At 40.1% G+C, this 23,659-nt stretch overlaps 1 protein-coding gene across 1 annotated transcript; it reads right to left on the bottom strand.

Annotated features, from left to right (window-relative positions):
* Window positions 1-809: 809 nt before the first annotated feature.
* Window positions 810-23,475, bottom strand: LOC121083598 (protein-lysine methyltransferase METTL21E-like). The gene is made up of 7 exons (XM_040584165.1): window positions 23,466-23,475; window positions 22,157-22,213; window positions 21,962-22,008; window positions 15,767-15,851; window positions 5,196-5,353; window positions 2,567-2,684; window positions 810-1,658 (listed from the first exon to the last, which is right to left on the bottom strand). Exons 1-7 carry the CDS (start codon window positions 23,473-23,475, stop codon window positions 1,234-1,236), a joined length of 900 nt encoding a protein of 299 aa, XP_040440099.1. The 3' UTR covers window positions 810-1,233.
* Between the last annotated feature and the right edge of the window lie 184 nt (window positions 23,476-23,659).

Here is a 23,659-nt window from a genome sequence, read left to right as displayed (position 1 = left end):
AACTTCTGGAGGGAATACAAATAGGAGCTTAAAAGACAAAGATTGACAGTCCCCAGAGCCCTCAAGTTACTAGAGCAATTGTGTGCTACAGTAGAGGTAGTAAAGCTCTGCCTGGAAATTAGCACTTTTTTTGGGTTTTCCTCTTTAGTCTGCAAGAGACTTGAAGGTCTCTCACACTCGATTGCAAACAGAATCAGAAAATATGGGGAGTGCACAGAATCATTTTATTAATCTTCCTGAAAGAAAGTTCTGTGGTCAGATTAACATCCTTGGAAGCCTGTCAGAGAACAGGAACACACAATACTGAGAGGCTAGGAGAAAATAATTTTGTTTGCCCATACTACAAAAACAAAAAACATCTGAGCCTGCCCAGGCTTCGGTCACACCATGCCAGGATCATTTAGTTTTCTACCTCCTGCCACCACCAGCCAGCAGGGCAAAACTCCTCTCTTGATGGCCACTGTCATTTTCCCATTGTTGTTCCCTGAGGTCCAGATAACCATCTATTTTTAGAGAAGCAGACCTCCAAGAATTTAAGGCCTTTGCAAAGAGCAGTTGGTGATATGCTGTTCTTTTCTTACCCGAGACCTTTGTTCAAGCAACAAAACATTTAACTCCCTCTTGTCTCTGTGTGCGGTCGTCTGTGGAAGAATCCCTGAATCTAAATAAAAAAATAGAAGGGGAAGAAAGCATAATCGTTAAATCAAAAGGTAATTAATATAGCCTGTCCCTTTATTATGACAGTATATTTACCAGGTGGGGTTTGTTGTGTTTTGGGGGTTTGTTTTAGCTAATTTAATGTCCTGTAAAGGCTAATCAAAGGAGGGATTTACACGATAGTGAGAATGAGAGATCAGATTTAACACCACAACTTTTAAATACAAAGATTTATCATAGTCTTAATTTTTAATTGATTGCTGATCTCACAAGACACCATTCAAAGCTGCAATTGAAAGCTATTGGAAATATTCATTACATGACCCATAACAATAATGGTAAGCTATGAAAGTTATTAGTGGTGTCAGCTTAGCACATATAAATCAAGAAAACGTCAAAGATACATTTCTTCTGTGTATAAAACTATTGGCAAATTGAATTTAGGAATTTGTTAGGGATGCATGAGGAATCTGGTGTTTTGTTTTAGCTATCTCTAAAAACATCATTCAAGCAGCTACTAACATGGAAATTATTAAAGAGAACAAGCTGAAACTGTCACCTCCCTGCATCTCTCTTTCAGACCATCAGATTGGAAGGTCTGGCTTTCATCCTGCCTTTCCTCATTGCCTTATACAAGGTTATGTTCAAGCTCGGGTAATTAGAAATCACCTCTAAATCAAACAGTGTCTGAAATCTGTCTACAAATTTGTTCTCTTTGTCCAACCTAAATCTCATAGCCCAAAGAATAACAGTGTCATTTTTGCACAAGTGATCAAAAGTTAGGAGGAGTTCATCCAGGAAGGGATGGTTGTAAACTACATCAGCGGCCATAATGTAGTCAAAGTGACAGGAAGACCTAGGAAAGTTCTTTTCCAGATCAATCCCCCAAGACAATTCCTTAACATGAGGCTGGTGCTGGCATTTCAGTTTTGTGTTTTGGAGAATGTTGTACTGAAGGTTTCCCAGCAGTTCTGGCAAATCAGTGGCAGTCACGAGTGCACCTGTGACAAGGAGAAAACAAACAATCTTTAAATATATTTCAAGACTTGACTAAAAAAGGAACTGATTTAACCAGGCAGCTCTCATTGAGGGGAACAGAATAATGTAAATGCTCCCAAAGGCTCTTAGCCACTGTGCTTAAAATAAATATTTGGTTCCCAGTAGTTCCACTCTACAGATTGCCATCTAAATGCAGATGGGGATGGGTGGGAAGAAATTAAATAGTCAATGCATCTTGATATCATATTGGTTAAAAGTACAGTGAGCAACTAAGGATTGAAGAATACTAGTTATTAACTCCAAGAAGTCAGCATGAGATTTAACCATTGCCTCTGGTTCTTTCCTTTTCACATAGCAGAGAAAAAAAGGGAGGGGGGGAGGAGAAAGAAAGAAAACCGCAAATCTTTCTCAGACTACAGAAAGCTAGAATTCTGTTAAAATGCAGAAGTCACTTCTCTGGATTACTCATGACGAAGAACAGGCTACCATGAAAGAAAACACAGTGTCTGCAGCAGAAAATGATGAACACAAGTGGAAAGAAAGTGACCTGGCATCCAAGAGCTGTTTGATCAATGGAAGGTGATACATTGGTCATACCTACACATGGCTTAATGTGGTTGCCACTGATATCCTGTGAGGCCACTAGTTTCTTATTTCATTCCTGTTTAACACTGTTAATGACAACAGCATCTACTGGGACCCCCCTTTATGGCATCAATACATACACTCAAAGCTTTACAGAAAAAAATAATGGAGCAGGTTTCCAAACAAGCCTTTTGGAATTTACTTTTTCTTGCTCTTGAAAGCTTCCAAACAACAGCCTTTTAGAAGAACTGAGACACTTCCTTTGTCCTCCGGTATTCACCTGAGAGATATTTCCAAAAGCATAAGAGCAATGGTAGGTACTCACCCAGTAAACTGGCTACTATGGAGACCAACCCAGTTCCAGCTCCAATTTCAATCACATTTTTGTCAACCAAATTGTATTGTTTAGAATTAGTTTCCAAAAAATAACACAGAACCAGAGCCTGTAGGGGAGGGAATCCATGAACATACTAAACAAATAAATTAAATAAATCCCTTCACTAAATATGCATTGTGATTTAAAAGCATGCAAAAAGATGCTTCAAATGAGCAATATTCATTTAAGCACTGTCCCTAAAGGTTCACAACTCACTATGATCTTTGAGCTCTATAGACTAACAAAATAAATGCTACAACATGCCTCAATATAGGTTTGTAAAGCATTACAGCCAGAAGGAACAACTTCAATTATCTAATCTGTCATGCTGCATAACATGAGCTATAAAATTCCAGTCAGCAATTCCTGCTTATAACTGCACTTACTTCTCATTGAGTTAAAACATGTCCTTCACAAAGACATCTTCATATAAGGACTGCTTGTGAAAGAAAATCCACAACAGGCCCAGTTAAACTCTTCTGATAGTTAATTATTTCTAAGAATAATTAACTACCATAAAGATTCATAAGGGACCAATAGATTTACACCTTTTCTTCCGGTTCAGTTTGTTTTCAGTTGCTAACTTTTTTAAAGTTGCTTAACAAGGTAACCCAATAGAAAAGTTTTATAGCAAACAAAGCCACAAAGAGCCCTCTACCACAGGCTCCTCATATATGCATTTATAGACTGATTAAGAAGCTTCTTTAGCATTTCTGCCATGTCTCATACTGACCAGTGAGTTTTAGTTCACTGTTGAAATAAAAATTGCAGATTTTATTTCTCTGGCAAAGATAGTTTCCAGTTAGAGTCCCATAGTTTTTTCCCAGATTTTGATAATCATACATTCTCCACTGACAAATACCAACTACGGTTGCCACATCTTTTTGCCTTTCCAAATGGTCATCTGTATTGCAATTATTAGTGGCTTAGTTTGGCACAGCAAAATCACACTCTCAGTTTTGCTTTTGGCTGATTAAGAAGGAAAGGAACAGGAGGACCGTCGGCCCAATGTTAACATGTTAGAAATTCAAAGAAAGCTTTTGCTTTCTACCTCTTAATTCAGATGAAAAAAAGTAGGGTCTTTAATGCAAACTTACACATATCTCATAATCAGCAAAGCTTTGATACAGAAATAAGTCTGTAAACACCAACACTAATTAAAGCCTGGTTCCTAAAGATTGTTTGATTAACATTTAAAGGCACATTATATTAAGTTTTTCTGTTAGTTCCGTATATTCCTATAATTTCTTCCCTCAGAGTTTTGTCCTATTCTGTTGTAGAAACCGGCTGGCAGGATCAAAATTTCTGTGGGTTAAATTAGGGAAACTTTGAAATCTGCCTTCCTTTTTATGAAACTTGCAGAAACCTTATTTTCCTTAAAGCTTTTGCCCTTTTGACAAATCTGGCTGACATTTTTCAGAAGAGTTCAAATACGGCTGGATGGAACAGCAAGGGAGAACATGAAGCGGCACATATAGAAGGGTTGCTTTCCACAGCAAAACTGGCTAAACCCTTCCAGAAAAAATATATACTTTTCAGTACAGCCCATGATTTTCTGACAATAATTGGCAGTCAGCCAACCTTTCCTTGAAGATGTGCACTGAAGCCACTGAGATACTGCATGAATGACTTGTCCAGTTCTGCTGAGACAAGGAAAATTGTTTGGAGTTCAAACAGCAGAGTACACTAACTCTCCTCAGCTGAATTATGGCCATACTTCTTAAAAATAGTACGATTCTGGGAGGCTGATACCACTGGAACAGAAATGGAGCCTCCTGGGTTTTAGTCTGCTCCCTCCTATGGGGGCTCCTGGAGATGGTTCTGTTTCAGGGATGTTCTCTGAATGCACCAAGTGTCAGTGATGCATCGTAGCACCTCCCTGACCACAGTCGTTCCTTTCACAATTAAATATTTCAAAACAGTCAGTTAGCTGCATTTCACAGTTTCAAAACCTTGAAGAAGTCTCTTTGTATGGTGGGCATGTTGATGGTTCTTATATCGAGAGCCAAGGACGATGGTTCTGTCCCACTAGATTTCTGGCAGGTTAAGAAACAGAAAGCTCCAGCTCAGTCTTTTCGCATGTCTGCATATTTAGAAGGTGGTTTTTTTTTTTTTTTTTTTTTTTCACATTAAGAGCTTGAGTAGCTTCTGTGAGTGCTAATACCTTGTGAGCTCGTAACACAGCTGTTTCGGCAACCTGGATCTGTCTGCTGTACAGCTGCCTGTATTTATAAAATGTACAGAAATATAATCATCACAAAACTTCCATATTTCTTTCAAAATATGCTGCAATTGGTCAATAGGATCAAAAATTACTGGTAGGTGAGGAGGGGACACAAGATCATACATCTTGTGTGACAGGGGCACAAACAAGAAATACCATTTAGGCTTTAAGAACCAGGAATCCATATGAAACAAGGCTAAATTCAAGTTTGGGATTTGCAGAACAGAGACTGAGAAGCACTGAAAGTTTTCATTGGGTTTACAACATACAACAGATTTATCATGCAAAACAAATTAAAAGTGCTAGAAGACTCCAAAAATAAAAAAAAATAACAATACTGCATAAATACTGTACCGATGGCCAGACGACTGCTCCATAACAGTCAGTGGCTTCTGTAATTCTTATCTCATGGCCAGCAAAGTGAAAGCCTTCCCAGGCCTTATGAGTTATAAGAGCAGGAAAAAAACGCCTTCTCATGATTTCTGCAACTATCTGTTCATCTTCTTTTTCCCCTGGAAGCAAAAGTATAAACGGTCAAACAGGCTGAGTGGACTGATAATGAAACTACCAGTTTATATTGAAAAACTGATTTGGAAGCAAGTATGAGAATTGTGTGTGTGAATAAAACTACATCGCACCATTAATGGTTAGCATGACACATGGGAAGTATCCTGAATTCTAATTGGAGTTTTCAGTTTATGGCTAAATAATTTCTTTCCTGTTTTGTCGAAGAAGCCAAGTTTGTAAAAAGTAAAGAACTGGAATGTTACCATATATTGCTTTCCATTTCAGCTATCCAAAGGAAAAAATTTAACTTCTTTTATCCTTCAAGAACAGCTGCCCTAGTATAGACACTCATGGTCTTACATGCACAATTTTTATATTATTTTCCATATCCTTTTACTGTTCACTTTCCCCACTTTATGGTTCTTTTTGACAGTAAACAAAAGCAGCCACAGTATCATTTATGAGCGTCACAAAACTTGTGAAACAAATCCTAGCAACACAAATTATGACAGACAGGAGCGAAAGCACTAGTGTTGTCAGGAAAGCTTATCCACCCACCCCAAGAGAGCCCTGTCAGGGGGATTCTTTCCAGTTGGCGTGATATCCTGAATGTCATCCCTGTTGCTAAGCAAAGGGTATTTATGATAGCTAACATAATCCCAGATAACTCTTCTAACAGGAGAGGATTCATTCTTTTTTAGTTGAATACCAAGCCAGTTTCAGTTTTGCCATCATCACACAAAGCTGCACCACAATGTTGCACACACACAAGTATATATATATATATAAAATACACATATCTATAAGTGAAGCTGTCCAGAACATTTTCTTAGCAAAGTCTAGAATCATTCCAAGTTTTCACAGGAAATTTGCTTTCACAGCCAACTATGATCTCTTGGCAAATTAGCTAAAGTAAAACATGTTTACAAGCTATACCTCCTAGAAAGCATGCTAGATGTTAAGATAACTGGGTTACCACCTTATCCAAAGCAGAGTTTCTGTATGAAGCCTGCAGTTACCATCAAAATCACAGCTATCAAGATTGGGATCTGCATAAAAACAGCAGGCCCAATGGTTATTAAAAATGAAAACATTTACATTTTCATCAGCATAAAACACATTGGTCTAGGAAAGATTCTTCACGTTCACACTCAAATCACTGCAGTCACAGGACATGATGGCCTCAAGTGTTGTCATTTGCTCTGCCATATCTCTCAGTATTTTTAGGCTCATAAGCTATTGGGATGTCTCTCCCCCTTCGTTGTCATAGAAGGATCAAGGAACAAAAGCAAGTGTGAACAAGGGAAGAGATGATACTAAACAAAAACACATCAGGAAGATGCTCAGGCCCATTAGCCAGTGCTTTAAGCTTGTAACTCAACTTACTTTCAGCATCACAGGAAACTAGAGAATAGCAACAAACAAGGAAGAAAAAGCAAAAATGTTCATGTGCAATCTTAGTATGTTGACAATAAGACAGAATCAAAATGCTAAACAAACAAACAAAACCCCCAACTAACTAACCTACAGCATTCTCCAAAAATGTATTGGGTGTGGGGGGATGACCTTAATCATGGTATACAGCAAAAATAACGTAATGCATATACTACTGGAAAAAACATAAACAGTGTAATTTATAAAGGTAACTTAAATAAAATAGTCAATATTGAAACTACTTTTTTTTAAGATGTTAGAAAATAAATAGCACGTTTCAGCCAATTACATCTTTTTGCAAGTCTCTAATGTTAAGCTGAGAGAAAACACATGCATGGTGCCTGCAATCAGGGAACTCTGCACAAACATAAGTTAAGTGCCAGAGATATGCTGCTCCAGGGCAAAATTAATCTTTCCTTATGAAAGAATTAATATGATGCTGTCTTACTACACATATCATAAGCGTATTTAATATATCATTTTGTTTCCAGGCATACCAGATATAGCCTGCTTTTAATCTTCTCTGATTGCTTGGAGCAGTTTGATCTTGTTCTGTGATCACTACTAGCTGTGGAAGGAAAAAGCTATTCCTTCTATTACCTCCCAATTACAACCATTTTTCTTGATTGTTTCTCCCTTGACATCTGTTTTGGATCCAATTTTGTCAAGAAGCCATAACTTATGAAGTCTTAACTTACAAAGCTTCTGCCAGAATACCTATAAAACTTTAGCAGTACTACAGCTACCCCTCTAGTGCTCAATAAACATTTCCCACCTATTCCCTACATTATCAGCAATCTTACTACTTCGGGCTCGCAGAGCACCTATACGAACAGGGTTTGTAGGCCACTGCTCCCTCTCTGAGCTAAACTGTCCACAACTGAAAGAAGAATCCCAAATCTGATTAATAACGCCTTTGGCCATCTTAACCCACCTGGGGGATTACCAAAGGGATATCTGGAGAAGTTTACATATTTTTTATATTTTGACTTCCCCTTCAGAAGATCGTACTATTGTGGAGAATCAAAAAGAGTACATGTTTCATTAGAGACATCATATGGTAGACATGTTTCAAAACCCTAATGAAAAACGTTATCAGTACCAAGATGCTAATGATTCTGACAAAGAGTGCTGACAAAATAAGGAGTGAAGACTTTTAGTCAGATTTGCTTGCTTACATACGAGTTTCCCTTCATATTGCAAGAGGCACTCTTCTATTTTCTGCTTTATATCTTCCAAAATAACTAAACTTGTGGGACTGCACAAAAGGAAAAAAGCTAATTTTTCTGTAACTGCCTTCAGAGCAGTCAGAACAGAAGAATAACAAACTAGTGGGAAATCTTTCAAGCAACAAGAAAATTGTTATCAGGCTAAGCAAAATCCAAATGAGATTAAGTCTTTTAATACCTCCAAATGTTGAGAAAGTTCTTCTGGTACTTCAATCAAACTAGTTTCTTGCTAACTGATGCAAAAAGTTGGTAGGAAGTTATTCTTCTGCAAGCATTAATCTCTGTGTTAGTCCATATTCTCTTGTTCAGGAAGAAAAAGACTTGGAATTATGACTGAATGAATGGATTTTAATGATATTTTAAGACAACAAGAGCCAACCCATCAGTAGAATAGGGTCAGAGAAGAGTAAAGGAGACTTGACTGATCTGGCTCTCAATTCTTGTAAGAATGGAAGTGGATAATGGGCCTTTCCAGCAATACTACTCAAGCATCCATACTAAAGTGTCAGAACTTAAAAGAGTCAGCTAGGACTGATTCCTCCCTTCTTCATTTGCCTGAGTTTGACCAGGCAGGTTGGTCTCACTCCTCTTCTGTGACTTGGAAAGGCATGGAAGTGGTATATACATAGAATGACTTTCTTCAGCCTATTCATATTTTTGCACGAGCATGTATACACAGAAACCACTGAGTTTCAGGTGCTAGAAGATGCTACATTAAGATGAGACAGTTGAATCCTGTTCAGGTAGCATATAGAAATTGAGATACTTTTGTTAGTGAAACAGATAGTGTTGCTTTGGTCTTGAACTTGTGTTCACAAAGAAGTTCCCATCTCTTGATGCCTAAATTCCTCTTGAAATAGAATTCGATTGTCTTTAAGTTTCTTAAGACTTTCTGCCTAATAGGTTAATTGCTTACAGCATTCTTTGAAATATTTTGGGTAAAGTATTGTTTATCATGAAATTCTAACATCTTCTGAGCGTGTTCTTGGAACTCCCTTGGTTTTAAATTAATATCGAGCTGAGGGAGAAAAGTCGTATACAGCTGACACATCTTGCACTATATCAACTACATCATTATGAAAAAAATCATAAACATCATTCTCAAAGGCAAAGCAATCATCGTTCTTACAACTGAAATGTGAACATAGTTTTCCAAAGAGACATACTAAATCATTTGGAAGACTGGAGTTGTGAAGTCAGTGGCAGGTTAGTTAGAGAAACGTGTGTCAAGCTGCAAAATCTTGTGTAGGGAACCAGAGGATTTTGCTGACACATTCAAATGTCAAATGAAGTGCTTTATATTAGAGCAAAAACTAAAGAAAGAAAAGGATGTGAGTTCTGCTGAAACAGAGTTGGAGACGGCCTTCAAGTGGGAAGGGAAGGCAGAAGGAAAATACAAGGAGATAGACCAGGTCAGAATGGAAAGGGTTGCAAACTGCAGCGTCTTTAATGACGAAGCAAATCACACTAATAGACCTTAGGGTTTAGGCTATCTTTATCTGCACGCTTTTTGCTTAGAATGAGTAGAAATAGTACCTGTTTAGAAACATGCTACATGATCAGCTGTTCTCTTACACCAATTGTCACATAAAATCATGCTTGGGAGTATACAGCTCCATCAGGAAATGGTAACCTTAAAACTCAGTCAGGTATCTTCCATCAGTTAATGGCATATGTTAAATTTCTCACTGCATAACTAATGATACTGCCTACGTTAATGCATTCTCCACTGAATAAAAATTGAACAGAGACAGGCATTGTTAAACAGCACTTAAAAAGCAGGAAAAGCAGCAAGAGACAAGGAAGCTGAATTAAAATTATATATTAAAAAATAATAGATACCACTGTCCAGGTACTTGAATTAAAATCTGTCTAAAAAAGAAAGTAAAATTACCTTTCCACATGAAAGCTATGAAGAATATATTAGCAGTGAATATCTCTATTTTCAAACTCATTCACAAATAGCACACAGATTAATAAAACATCCTCCAAAGTACTTTCCTAATGGATTAGGACAGCATTAATTCAGAAACCAATTTTCCCCAATGATTCATCAAAACAACCTACAGGAGGAAAAAAATGCATTATTAGTCTCTTTCAAGTGCTAGCCCGACCCTGCTTTATCTCTTGAGGTCAAATGGTGTCACAGCCCAAGGTGATAAGGAAATAAGACCCAGATGTCTTCTGCTTCTCTCATGCTTTGATGGATCTCCTCCAACTGGCAAAAGGAATGAAACCCAAGCCTTCATCATGATGTTGACCTGACAAAGTTCAGCCCTCCAGCAACAAATCCTCCCTTCTTCAGAAGCAGTATACTCTCTCCTGTGGAATTTAGATTTAAAATTTACCATTTAGACTTGTACTTACAAATATTTTAAGAACGATGTATCAACTGCTGTAAAGACGTACATGGTTCCTCTAAGGCTTCTCAGAAATTGCCTCTGAGTTTGATGAGCACAGGAGGACTATCTGTGCTGACGTTACTAATTGAGTAATTCATGAGTGAAAGTTCCAAGAATTCATAATAGCCAGGACTCTTCAGGTCTCCCCACTCAGGACACACGGAACTGGAGTTATCCAAAGTAAAGATTCAAGATGTATTTTATACATATAATACATACCCAATATATATCATATATATTACATATATATACATATGAAAGCTATCTATGTATCCCCACATCAGGAAGATACCTGCAGAAAGGTCAGTAAGGGAACATATCTGCAAACTGTTCTGTAAGTATAAGAGGTGACTGAAGAAGAGTTACATTACTACACTGATAGGAATAATCAGAAGGCAGCCCTGTGAATCCATCTGGGTATTTCAATGGCTCAGAAGAATTTTACCCCAAATCTACGTTAGGACCCAGCTCTAAGGGACTCTGGAGAGATGATTTTTGCTGAGCTACTGACTTAGGGTCAGAGCCCTGGTCTTGCAAGCATTACAGATGGCTCCATAGAAACATACACAATCCTAATTCACAGAATGGTCCCCAAACCGATATCACTTTAGTATCTTCATTTTATTCCGCTTCCAGCCCATTACATTACATTACAGCCAAGGACCCTTAAAGGAACAGGTTAGGAAGGAAACCTAATCATGTCCTTGACTTCCCAGAAGTCAGATGTAACCTACACCTTTCTAAGAATATAAAGCAAAGCACTGTTCCAGTACTTATCTAAACTACACAGTTAATTTTGCCTTACTTCATCCCTACCTACAAAGCAGGAAATGATCATGTAACCTGAGAGTAGGCATTCCAGTACATCCACTACAAGGAACCTGCTGAAGTGATGGCAATGATGAGGTGTATTATATTGATTAATCTGAGATGCCATGTCAGAGTAATATAATGCTTGAAACTTTATACTTTGAAATGCAGAAATACAAAACTGCCACCCACAGGCAGCCTCTTCTCAGCCAAGAGACAAGATGCATTTAGCTCAGAGCACGAGAAGGGAAGAGGAGGAGAGCGGTATGCTCACAGTATCCAGCCTGTGTATTTACCCAGGCGTGAGAGACACATTTTCAATTTGCAATGCACACCACTCATATCCCAGCCCTATCCAAAACACGGGTCATCCAAAATCATTAGAAGGCTGAAAACAGAGAACCATATTCAGCTAATCTCATGAACACATAATGAATTCAAATATGACAAGTACTTCCCTTGTTACTTCATCATGTTTGTCTGTCATTGAAAACATCTTCAGGTCTAGGCTCAGCAGCTATTTGATCTCTAAAGATAACTAAATTACTTCCCTTTGACCACAAAAAGTAGACTATGTTCTTAAATTAGGTGGTCTAATGTACATTATAAAAGGCCGACAGCCAATTTCCTGATGGATAGGCAGGCTCTGGATGAGTAATTTAGACACTGTAAGTCATTGTCTAGTCTAATCTTTCACATCTCTTACCTTGCCCGGTCAAGATGGCTTTGTGCCATTGAAAGCTCTTACTTCCTTGTAAAGACACGCCAGAACATGCCAGGTACCACAGCCAGTGGAACAGAAGGGACTCAACAACATTCCCCTACCAATAACTCTGGATTTCTAAAATGATTCTTTGAGGAAAGGACCTGAAAGTAACCTAACAACACCAATCCATGAAAACATACCACCTTTCTCCTGTAGCAGTTGAGAAATATTTAATTTATTGTTGAAATGCAGCGACTACAGAGGGGAAAGATGTGAAAACAGGAAAGACAGGCACATGGCTGAGGGGTAAGAATGTATTACAGACTTCTCTACAGAGTTAATATCTGATTTGATTATCTGAGTGTTGCCTCTAACTTCTGTTCTATCCATACACAGGAAGTTTTCATTTGAGTTTAGTAATGTCTTCAGCAAAAGTGGGTCTTGTCGGAGGAATAGAAAAGGAACAAAGAAATGTTAATTCAAATTGGTACACCTGATTTTTACTATAGTATTTGAATGCTGCCACTTTCAAACAAAAGAGCTCAGAGGTATGTTACAATAGCCAAGAGGCAAATTCAAAGAAGAGATGCTTTTAGACTATTCTGATTTGCTTTGAATTGTGTGCTTTAGCTTTAGTCACTCCTTAATTGGGTTGTACTCAAGTCTTATTCCACACTACTTCTTTTAGCCTTTTTTTTGTTTGGAGACTGCTTGTTGCCTAAGAGGAGTAGAATTTGAGTCCTGATGTTTCAGTCAATCTTGCAGTGAAGAAAAAAAAAACAGTAGGTAACTAATGGTGTGACTTCCAGGAGTCTGGGGGTTTTTTAATGCTTTTGAGATGAGAATTAATGGAAGAGGTTGTTTGGTTGTTTTGGTTTTCTTAAACATAGAAGCATAATTCAAAGCTAAGAGACAAAAAAGATGAAGATGAAAGGAAGAAAGGAGGTGGTGGGAAGATATAGCAAAAGTGTCATTTATATATAGCATAAATAGGCTCATTTTTTAACCAGCACTGTTAATTGCAAAGTCCACTATATAAAGAATGCTTCAGCAGTTTAAGCGCTCAAAAAAATGGAGGAACTGACTGCTGGACCTTCCTCAGAAGGATTCAAATTCACAACTTGCCCACCTGAGGGGTGTGTTCCAGCCACCCTACAGAACCAGCTGCTTCCCCTTCCCTCCATCACCACCAGAGGTGGGCCACCAGGAAACCAGGATTACAATAATCATGCTAGAAGGACAAGAAGCAAGGGAAAGCCCAGCTATGAACTGCGCACTCGGTTGTGACGAGGCAGACTTGCGCTCCACACTCTGCTCCTAGGATTTTTCCCACATTTTACAGCAAAGTCTCTGAAGTCAATGGAAAAGTGTCAGTGGGGAAAGGAGTGAGCAAATAAGCATCTTTAGAAGTAACCAAGGAAATAGTAATGAGACACTAAGTCACTCCCTTTTCCCAGCTGAATATCTCAACTTCTAAATTACAGGGTTAGGCTGCTTCTCACTTGCCTCCATTCCAACTACATCCCATTTAAGGCACCTTTCTGGACTCCACCAAGAGACTTGAAATGACAGCAGGAATTGACATCAATTAGGACATCTGTCAAGCAGGCTGAGTATAAGGAGCGTGCCCCTTCTAAAATGACGGGAGATATGTGAAGGTTACCAGGTCAGTATTTTCTCAGATATTTATGGATTAAAAACTGATCCCTGGCCAAGTGAAATGAGATGACGGAGTGTCAAGGACAAGTGTGCCTTGCAAGCTTGCTCTTCTCCTTTTGTTTCAGAGATAAAATCATTCTGAGGTGAATTTATATAACGCAACTGTGGTGAAGTAATTTAGTATCCCAAGAAATGCAAAGTGGCAGAATCTGATCTCAGAAAAGTTTAGCCAAGGAGAGTTAAAGCTAAATTCATCAAGAGAAATCATGAGAGGAAATAAAGAGAGACATACAACGATGCAGGTGTGATGAAGAACTGGTTGGATAAAGACACCAGAGGAAAAATCAGACTGGGTGAGGACCTACCTGTAAGCTGAGAACCAGTAGTAATAGGAATCATGAACAAGAAAGAGGAGTTTTAACCTGGAGAACTTGTGACAAGCCAGTTAAGAAGGGAAAGACCTCAGACTGGAACTTGCAAAGAAACTGAACTGGATTAAGAACCCTGAGAAAGAGACTGGGTAGGTGAAGTTAATGAACTGGGAATAGGGTTGGTGGTAGAGGGAAAGGATGAGAACAAGGAACACACAGGCTCAGGTAAGTATTTTGTATTTTATATATATAAAAATATATAATTGAGCAGGTAAATATCTGTGCAGCAGGTTCAGCACCCTTCACCTCCAGAACCTGGCATGGAATTTAATATACCAAAATCTGGTGCAGATGAAACTGTAAGGATATCCCAGTTTCCATTCTTGTCTCATCCTCTTAAATTAGTGTTTCTAGACATTGAAGAGAACCACCTACTATTGCTATCAACAGGTTACTCTGTTAGCTAAGTGGAATGTATTTCTGTATTTGAGCTAAAGATTTTGCCCTACCAACTGATTTTGCATACATTAACCTAATGTCCCAGAATTCAATTTATTTTCATAATTCCAAAGCTAAAGAAGTTACACGCAGACTCACTCCTCCCCACCTTGAACCCTGCATGAAGAGAATATCAATATTAGAGACCCAAGCTTGCAGAAGCATAGAAATGCCTGTGCAACTTTCTATCAGCCCTCAAGTACTATGGAATACATAATGACAGTAATCAATATTTCAGTCTTTAGTAGTTCTATCTTTAATATTTATTCTTCTAGATATTTCTTCCCCCAGCAATCATACTTCATTGCATAGGATCAACTTGAGCTCTTGGTTCAAGTCAGAATTACACAATAGGAAAGGGAATTGCATTAAAGAAAATCTTCAGATTAAGGCACTTGAACAGTGCTTTGTGGAACAGCAATCTATACCAATCCCCATCAGCCATCTTTTTGTGCAATGTCAGTTTTCCAGAGAAGGTCATCAATTTGGGATACTTTAAAAAAAAGTATTAAAAACCAAAATAACAAACATCAGTTTCAGTAAGCAAATAATTAATTTTAGGTATTGCAGTCATGCTCAAAGCTCCACCTTGCCTTGCTGAACATGTACTAAAGAAAAAACAGATGCTAAGCTCTCTTGAAAAAGCAGAAGCCCAAAAGCCTGGCTTTACATGGACCATGACTCAACTAAGATTTTAAACAAAAATATTATGAAAAATAAAATAATTGTTAAAAAACAACTCCTTTCACGTTTAGCTGTAGAGCATAACTAGACCCCACCCCAAAACGACACCCACCCTTGCCCTAAAACCTTGTCTACTCCTGGTGACTCCTAAAAATGAGATTACTTGTGATGCTTTAAGATCTTGAAAGATGTGCAACCATGAACTTGCTCAAGGAAAAAAGCTGCCATCAGTCCCTGAAGGAATTTGAAGGTTAGGTTTGAGGCTGTCTAGACAGAAACCAAGCTTGTAATAATCCATTCTTTCTAAACGACACCCACAAACAAACCTCTCCTGTATAGTTTGTTCATAGTCACAGCTTCATTCCCTGGAATGAGTTGCAGGCAAATAACTGGAAGACAGATGCCAGGCACCAGTAGGAAACTGCTGGGACCAGAGTATGCCAGTATATTCCTACATAGCTAGAACTACAACAGTGCTACCTGTTGTACTTTCTGTACAAGTGCCATAAACACAATTCTTCAGGAAAATTAATAAGAAAATAGCTCTATGTCAGCAAGACACCATGTACCTTAGCAATATTCCTAAGTGGAACAAGAAAATATAGTGAAAGAAGAAACATTTTACCTTCTTGTCTTTCTAATTCTCTTATCGGTTCATTTTGTAGATGATTCTGTTGTGATGATGTCCAATCCATGCTATGCCACAAAACCTGGGACAGAGAAACAAGCCTGTCTGAATAAAATTATTTCTTTTTCCCCACACAGCACTTCACACACACACCACAAAAATATTTTTACATCTATTATGCTATAATTTACTTCTATTAATAACAAAGACATGTAGACATATAAATATCAATATTAAAACCATAAAAGAACCAGAAACAGAAAACTAGCTCAACTGTTCTACTTTCAGAGGGAAAAAAAGCAAGAAGGTTTACAAGAAAAACAAAAAAGAAAACAAAGAGCTTTGATAAACAGTTAGAACATTTATGAAATTTTAAAATTAGAATCAGTTCATATCAGCGTAAGTAGGCTTATAAATGATTGAAAGGAAAAGTAGCACCAAACATGTGAAAGAGAAGAAAAATTGTACCAAAAAGATCTACTCTTGCTTGAATTATTTGGCTTGGAAGGAAAGGAAACAACCTATTAATAAAGGTTGCACATAAGAATAAGTAAAAAGCTGGATCTATAGACTGTGTATGTGCACAAAACATGTAGACTTGGGAGAAAAACGTAATAGAAAAGTATGGCAGGGGACAATACAATTTTCAGCTGTCTGCAGAAAAGCAGAAAAACAACCAATAGTCTCCAATTCTTGATATTTTACAATCAGAAAAACACTGAGTTCACAGGAGAAAAAAACATCAACTCAGTGCTCTGGTAATTTTTAAAGTTCTTGCACTGTTATATGGAAATTTTACTGATTTTTGCAGGAGGTTACAGGCAGCATGCAGATAATAATCCTCAGATGTCTAAACCCCAATAGAGATGGCATTAAATGAGGCAATGTGTGATGGAGTATCTCTATCTAGCAAAAATAAAAAAAAAATGGGGGGGGGGGGGGTGCGGCGCAGTAGACACAATCAAAGTAAAAACATATGCTGAATCTCGAGAAAACTTCCTCACAGTGCAAAGCCTTAGGCAGGGTTTCGTCGCAATACTTCAGATGAAAGAGGACAGTACCAAAACAGCCCTGTCTTGTTAGAGGGGCTGCATCATACCCTCTTGACTTCACCTTACAAAGACACGCAGGTTTAATGTTTAGCTTTAGTACCACAGTGCCAGCAGCCATTAACCTATTTGAAGGTGAAAAATAACTTAGGGGGGTTCTACACATCACCATAACTCATAAAATGAAAATACTGCTATTATATTTATGTCCATCTATGCACTCAGCAATAGTAACATTACATGGGGAACTGTCGTGCTATAACCCCAGCCAACAACTAAGCCACATACAGCCACTCATTCACCTTCCCCCCACCACAGGGGGAAGGGGGAGAGAATCAGAAGTGTAAAAGTGAGAAAACTTGTGGGTTGAAATAAAGACATTGTAATGAGACAGAAAAGGAAGAAAATCATAATAGTGATAATAAGAGAATTAGAATATACAAAGCAAGTGATGCACAATGCAATTGCTCACCACTTGCTGACTGATGCCCAGCCAGCTTTCCCCCACAGTTTATAACCTGAGCATGACACCGTCTGGTACAGAATATCCCTTCAGCCAGTTTGGGTCAGCTGTCCTGGCTGTGCTCCCTCCCAACTTCTTGTGTTCCTCCAGCCTTCCCACTGGCAGGGCATGAGAAGCTGACATGTCCTTGATTTACTATAAACACTACTTAGCAACAACTAAAAACATCAGCATGCTATCAATATTATTCTCATACTAAACCCAAACCACAGCACTGTACTAGCTACTAGGAAGAAAATTAACTCTATCCCCGCTGAAACTAGGACAGTATCCACCCCTTATTCTGTATCATTTATGACATGTCCAGGTGTTGCAGTTTAATCCTGGCCAGCAATCAAGCACCACACAGCTGCTCACGCATCTCCCCCACAGTGGGATGGGGGAGAGGACTGGAAAAGTAAAAAGTGAGGAAGCTCATGGATTGAGATAAAGACAGTTTAATAGGTAAAGCAAAAGCCGTGCACGCAAGCAAAGCAAAACAAGGAATTCATTCACCACCTCCCACGGGCAGGCAGGTGTTCAGCCATCCCCAGGAAAGCCGGGCTCCATCACGTATAAAGGTTACTTGGGAAGACAAACACCATAATGCCAAATGTCTTCATTGTCGTCATTCCTTCTTCTTCCCTCAGTTTATATACTCATCATGATGTCATATGGTACGGAATATCCCTTTGACTAGTTCAGGTCACCTGTCCTGGCTGCGTCCCCTCCCAATGTCCCGTGCCCCTCCAAGTCCTCTTGCTGGCAGGGCCTGAGAAACTGAACAGTCCTTGACTTGGTATAAACATCACCCAGCAACAGCTAAAAACATCAGTGTGCCATCAGCATTGTTCTCACACCAAATCCAAAACACAGCACTGCACCAGCTAATAAAAAAATTAACTTTGTCCCAGCCAAAACCAGGACACCAGGTCCCACACTTTCCAATACATCCCATTCAATCACCATCATCTTTCCTGTCTTTTGATATATTAACACAGATATCATTCCCTTAGCCTACAAGCCCCTCCTCTGAAATGTTCATTGAGTTAATTTAATCCATGACTTTGGGATCCATCTGTTATGTTAGTTCTTCAGGGCAGGAGAGACTGTGTGTGGTGTTGGATTGTTGCATGCTGAAGCCAGTTCTTGTTCCATCACCATGCTGCTTATCTGGTTCTATCATCAAAATTCATTCTTCATTAATCTGGGTAATTATAATATCATTTGTATGGCATATAGTAATCATAGTAGTGATGACATACAGTATTATATAGCCGTTAACATCATACGATTCAAATCATTGGCTAGTCTCACCCCGAATCAAATCTTGGGGTGCACATCAGACCGCCCCATCCTCCTGCACTACCCACCAGGTGCACCCAGGTCCTTGAGCAAAAGCAGTCGTGTGAATGGATTTGCCTTTGCCTGAGGCAGGAATAACCCAGCCTGTCTCCCCCAGCGTGTTCTTTATGTGCACTACAGGGACTTTATCCCCTTCTACAGTAGTAAAAGTTTTGATTGGGCAGGGCCAGCTCCACTGGCAGAGCCCCTGGTATTGACTGACCAGGCGGTTTTGCTAAATGTGTATCCCAGTGTTTGAAGGTCCCAGCACCCGTCGCTCTCAGAGCAGTCTTTCACAGTCCGTTGTGCCGTTTGATTTTCCCGGAGGCCGGTGCACGACAGGGGATGTGATACACCCACCCAGTGTCACGCTCTTGGGCCCGGGTGTCTATGAGGGTGTTTTGGAAATGAGTCCTGTTGTCTGACTCAACTCCTTCTGGGGTGCCACGTCCCTGTAAGACTTGTTTTTCAAGGGCCAGGGTAGTGTTTCAGGTGGTGGCATGAGGCACAGGGTCTGTTTGCAGCCACCACATGGTTGTTTCCATCATGTTAAGCACATGGCGCTTGCCTTGGCGGGTCTGTGCGAGTGGGATACAACCAGGCTGCCCGGCCTCCCCGTGATCATACCTCAGCCATCAACCTCCATACCAGAGAGCCTTTAACTGCTTGGCTTTGTTGATTGCGGCACGTTTCACATTCATGGATAACCTGTGCGACATTGTCCATGGTCAGTGGCCTGCCTCGGGTACGTCAGCACCTACATGACCTACTTTTACAGCCAGGTTCTGTGGGAGAGGATAGAGAATGTCTGAAGAGAGATGTGTGAGGAGTATGGAGAATGTCTGACCATTATTGACAGGACGTAAGAGAGAGGAGGATGGAGAATGTCTGACCTGGCAGGACATAAGAGCACAGCTGGGTATTGTGAAGGAGAGTAAGAAAGACAAACACGGTTATCTAGTAGCAAATAGGTGTCTGCATGCTTGTAGTGATATATAACTATGTAACTGGGTGAATGGTTTCTGCCCGGAGCCTGGTGGTACGTACAGCTGAAATGTCTATCCAGGCTCAGAGATATAAATACAAGCCTCTCTGTACAATAAAGCATCTCTTGTTGCACCACAACCAGAGTCCATGCCTTCATACGTCACAAGGTTCTCTACCTGAGCAGCAGGATCCTGCCACAATGTGGCAGCCCAGATGGGTTTGCCTTGGTGCTGCTGGTGGCTCTGCTTCCATCACTGCAACCACCCCCACAGGGCATTCACCACCATCTACGAGTCAGTGCAGACACAGAGCACTGGCCACGTTTCTCATCCAGCAATGTCTAAAGCTAGCTGAATGGCTTTCACCTCTGCAAACTAACTTGATTCACCACCTTCTTCAGCAGGTCATATACGACTCCATACAGCCACCTTTCACCTCTGATGCTTTCCCACAATATGACAAGGCTCAGAGAACAGGGCATGTTGCTTCTCATTTTCTGGTAGTTCATTATACAGCGGGGTCTCTTCAGCACATATGACCTCCTCCTCCAGTGATATTCCAAAATCTTTTCCTTCTGGCCCGTCCATTATCACTTCAAAGATTCCTGGGTGACTGGGGTTTCCTATTCAAGCCTGTTGTGTGATCAGTGTGACCCAGTTACTCCATGTACCATCAGCTGCATGATGTGTAGAGGGGACTGTCCCAGCTCTTTGAACATCCAGCCCAGCACCAGCTGTCGGGGTGCCAGGAGGAGCTGGGCTTCAGTACCAACCACATGTGAAAGCAGCTCAAACCCCTCCTTATGCTGACAGTACCTTTTCCAGCACAGCAGGCCTTGGGTCCTCTGTATCCCTAAATCCCAGCCCCCGAGAGTCAACCTTGAGTCTCCCCTGGTGCCTTCTGCCAGAGGCTCGGTTGGTGCAGTATCGCCGCTGGTGCACTGCTGTGGCAGTGACTGCCACCTGATGTTCTTTGACCCTCAGCAACCCCACAACAGAAGGGTCCTCCCGAGAGACTGGGCAAGGTAGGCAGCTGTTTAATTCCCCCTGTCTCCAAGGCAGCTATACCAAAAGCCACCGGTACCCTCGTGGGTCTCCTTGAAATACCCTCTCCTGAGGCAGCCCATGCCAAGGATGCACAGAGCCTCCGGGCCAGTCACAACGGGGAGCTTTTGCCAGTCGTTCCCAGTCAGGCTTATTTCAGCCTCCAATACAGTTAGGTGTCGGGACCCCCCCATCACTCTAGAAATACAGATGGGGTTTGGTGGCATTAGGGCACACTGTGCGCCCGTGCCCACTAAAGCCTTATACTCCTGTGGGAGTATAAATAAAGAAACAGACAAGTAAAAGTGAGAAAATTCATGGGTTGAGACAGAGACAGTTTAATGGGAAAGAAAAGGAAAAAATAATGATAATGATAAAAGAGTTAGAACATACAAAACAAACAAGGCACAATGCAATTGCTCACCACTTACTGACTGATGCCCAGCCAGTCCCCGAGCAGCAGCCCCCAGCCAGCTTTCCCCCCCCAGTTTATATGCTAAGCATGATGCCATACGGTTTGGAGTATCCCCTTCGCCAGTTGGGGCCAGCTGTCATGGCTGCGTCCCCTCCCAACTCCTTGTGCCCCCCCAGCCTCCTCATGGGCAGGGCATGAGAAGCTGAAAAGTCATTTACTTAGTGTAAACACTGCTTGGCAACCACTGAAAACGTCAGTGTGTTAGCAACATTATTCTCATACTAAATGCAAAATATAGCACTGTACCAGCTAGTAGGAAGAAAATTAACTCTATCCCAGCCAAAACTAGGACAGGCACAGAAAAGAAATTCAACGGGATTCAAAGTCTTCGTAGGCATCTTCAGAATAACAAGTAGAATTAGAAACTACTGGGACAGTAAGCAGTAAATGTCACAAACGCCCATCTGCTTGTCATCTACCTCAGAAGTATATAAAAAGACAATTTTTCTTCCCATTAGAAGATAAAAATAACAGGTTAATCATTCCCTTTGCATTCCAAAGCACAAGCAACATTGCACTATAAAATCATCCTATAAGGGAAAACCTTTGTGTTTTGTGGTCCTGTACTTCTGTTTTTTTCCATTCTAAAAATATCCTTTGAGGTATACTGAGCTACACAACAACCTGCCTGACTTTAACATACAAATTCAGGAGTACTACAAGCAACTACACAGCGCACAACAGCTCAGTCGCCCAGTAATGCTGTTTAAAGTAAATGATAAAGCAATTTAGAGTAAAAGACACAGACAAGTGGAACAGCACTGGCACCCACTGCATTTCAGCCAACATTACCCGAATCTCTTGCAGCTTTCCAAAGACCGAACTCCAACAGAAAAGTCCTTATCTGCCCCGTCAATTCTCTCCCAGGCAGTCCCAGGCAGAATTGTGCTCTGTAGCATGTCACACACTGACAATATCCCCACACCAGCAGCAGTAATAAATCTCGACAGCTGCAGCATGAACATGAAGTGGGCACCACACACTTACGTAAGGGAGCAGATTTTGTAACAGCAGTAGGCACCACCCAGTCAAGGGCACTCCAACCTGCAACATAACCAACTTTTGAGTACTTTTTACAAGAATAAGGTAGTGACAGAGTGCTAGTAACCACTCACTGTTACTAAAACATAACTGAAGAGCAAAACCCCATCCGTCAAAGGGGTCTTCCAAGCACAGAGGGCAAATTACAAAGGGACAGGGATGCATCTGTGGCACGGCTATATAAACGTGTGAGCACATTGGAATGCAGAACTGTAACAAGCTACCTAACACCCAAAATCCTACCTCACTTTACCCCATGAGACAGCTGTCAACGTGCATAAATACACAATTCTTCTCTATTGTATATACAAGATGTACATTTGCCCAACAGATTGCAAACACTCACTGCATGGGAACAAATACAGGTATCTCCAAGACTTCTCTTATTTAGACTATAACCAATCCAGGACAGGAACTGCCTCTTAAAACAGCTTTTAGCAAAATTAAACTTCAACTGGGGTTTCTAGGTGCCACTGAAAAATAATAACTATTGTACAAAAATACTAATCAAGCCCTACAGAGAACTGAAGGTCTCTCTACTTTCCTACACTTGGCAGAAAAAATTAACAGGAGCTTTTCTACGTTTACCAGCTGTCAAACAAATCACCACGACCCATCCACACTTTTAAAGCAAAATTCAGTAATACTAATCAGTGATTTGCAAAAAGCTGCTGTAAACTGTCTAGACTGAGAATTTGCTTAAAAGATTATAATTTTTTACAAGAGTAATATCAAAAGGGATCTGTTTTGCCTAGTAAACACCATACATGAAGTATTAGACTGTCTGCAGCTATAAGGGCCAAATCCCACCCAGTTCACCTCAGCCCTTCATCCTTTTAGGGGAGGCTAATGTTTCATATGAAACTTCATTGTATGGACCTGGCCTTTCAAAGAGTGAAATGATGAGAAATGAAGTAGAAATATCAAATGAGAAGACAAAGAAAAGCAAGGAGGACTGAAATGTACTGCAAAAACACAAGTAAAACCGGCAGCATTCAGTGCTTTTCTACCTCAATCCACAGGAGTGAGAAATAGATCCTACAACCAGAGACAAGTGAGATGGGAAGAATTCTGAGCCTAAAACATGGTTTCTCTCACAAATTAACCTGACATTAAGTGCTGCAACCAGTGGATACCCCTGATCATCACTTCTGCAAAGAAATTCTGGCTTTGGACATAGTCATGTAACTACAAATCTAGAAGCATGACACAACACTCAAACAATTATTGCGCATCAGATTATGTAAGGACTTACTGTACTGCATGATTTCCCATGAGATTTTATGAGGGCTTACACTGTCTCACGATGTAAGTAACATTACTTTCAGCACAAAACTTTCAAGACATGCCAAGTGAAGGGAATGAGGAAATCAGGATAAAAAAACTCAATGAACTCACTCTCATTCTCGCAACACCTAGAAATAATCGAAGTAGTTTTCAAGATTTCAT

The sequence above is a fragment of the Falco naumanni genome, chromosome 2, assembly GCF_017639655.2.
Source record: "Falco naumanni isolate bFalNau1 chromosome 2, bFalNau1.pat, whole genome shotgun sequence".
NCBI classification, from domain to species: domain Eukaryota; kingdom Metazoa; phylum Chordata; class Aves; order Falconiformes; family Falconidae; genus Falco; species Falco naumanni.
The sequence above is the reverse complement of the archived record's forward strand: the minus strand, read 5'-3'. Positions and strand labels throughout refer to the sequence as shown.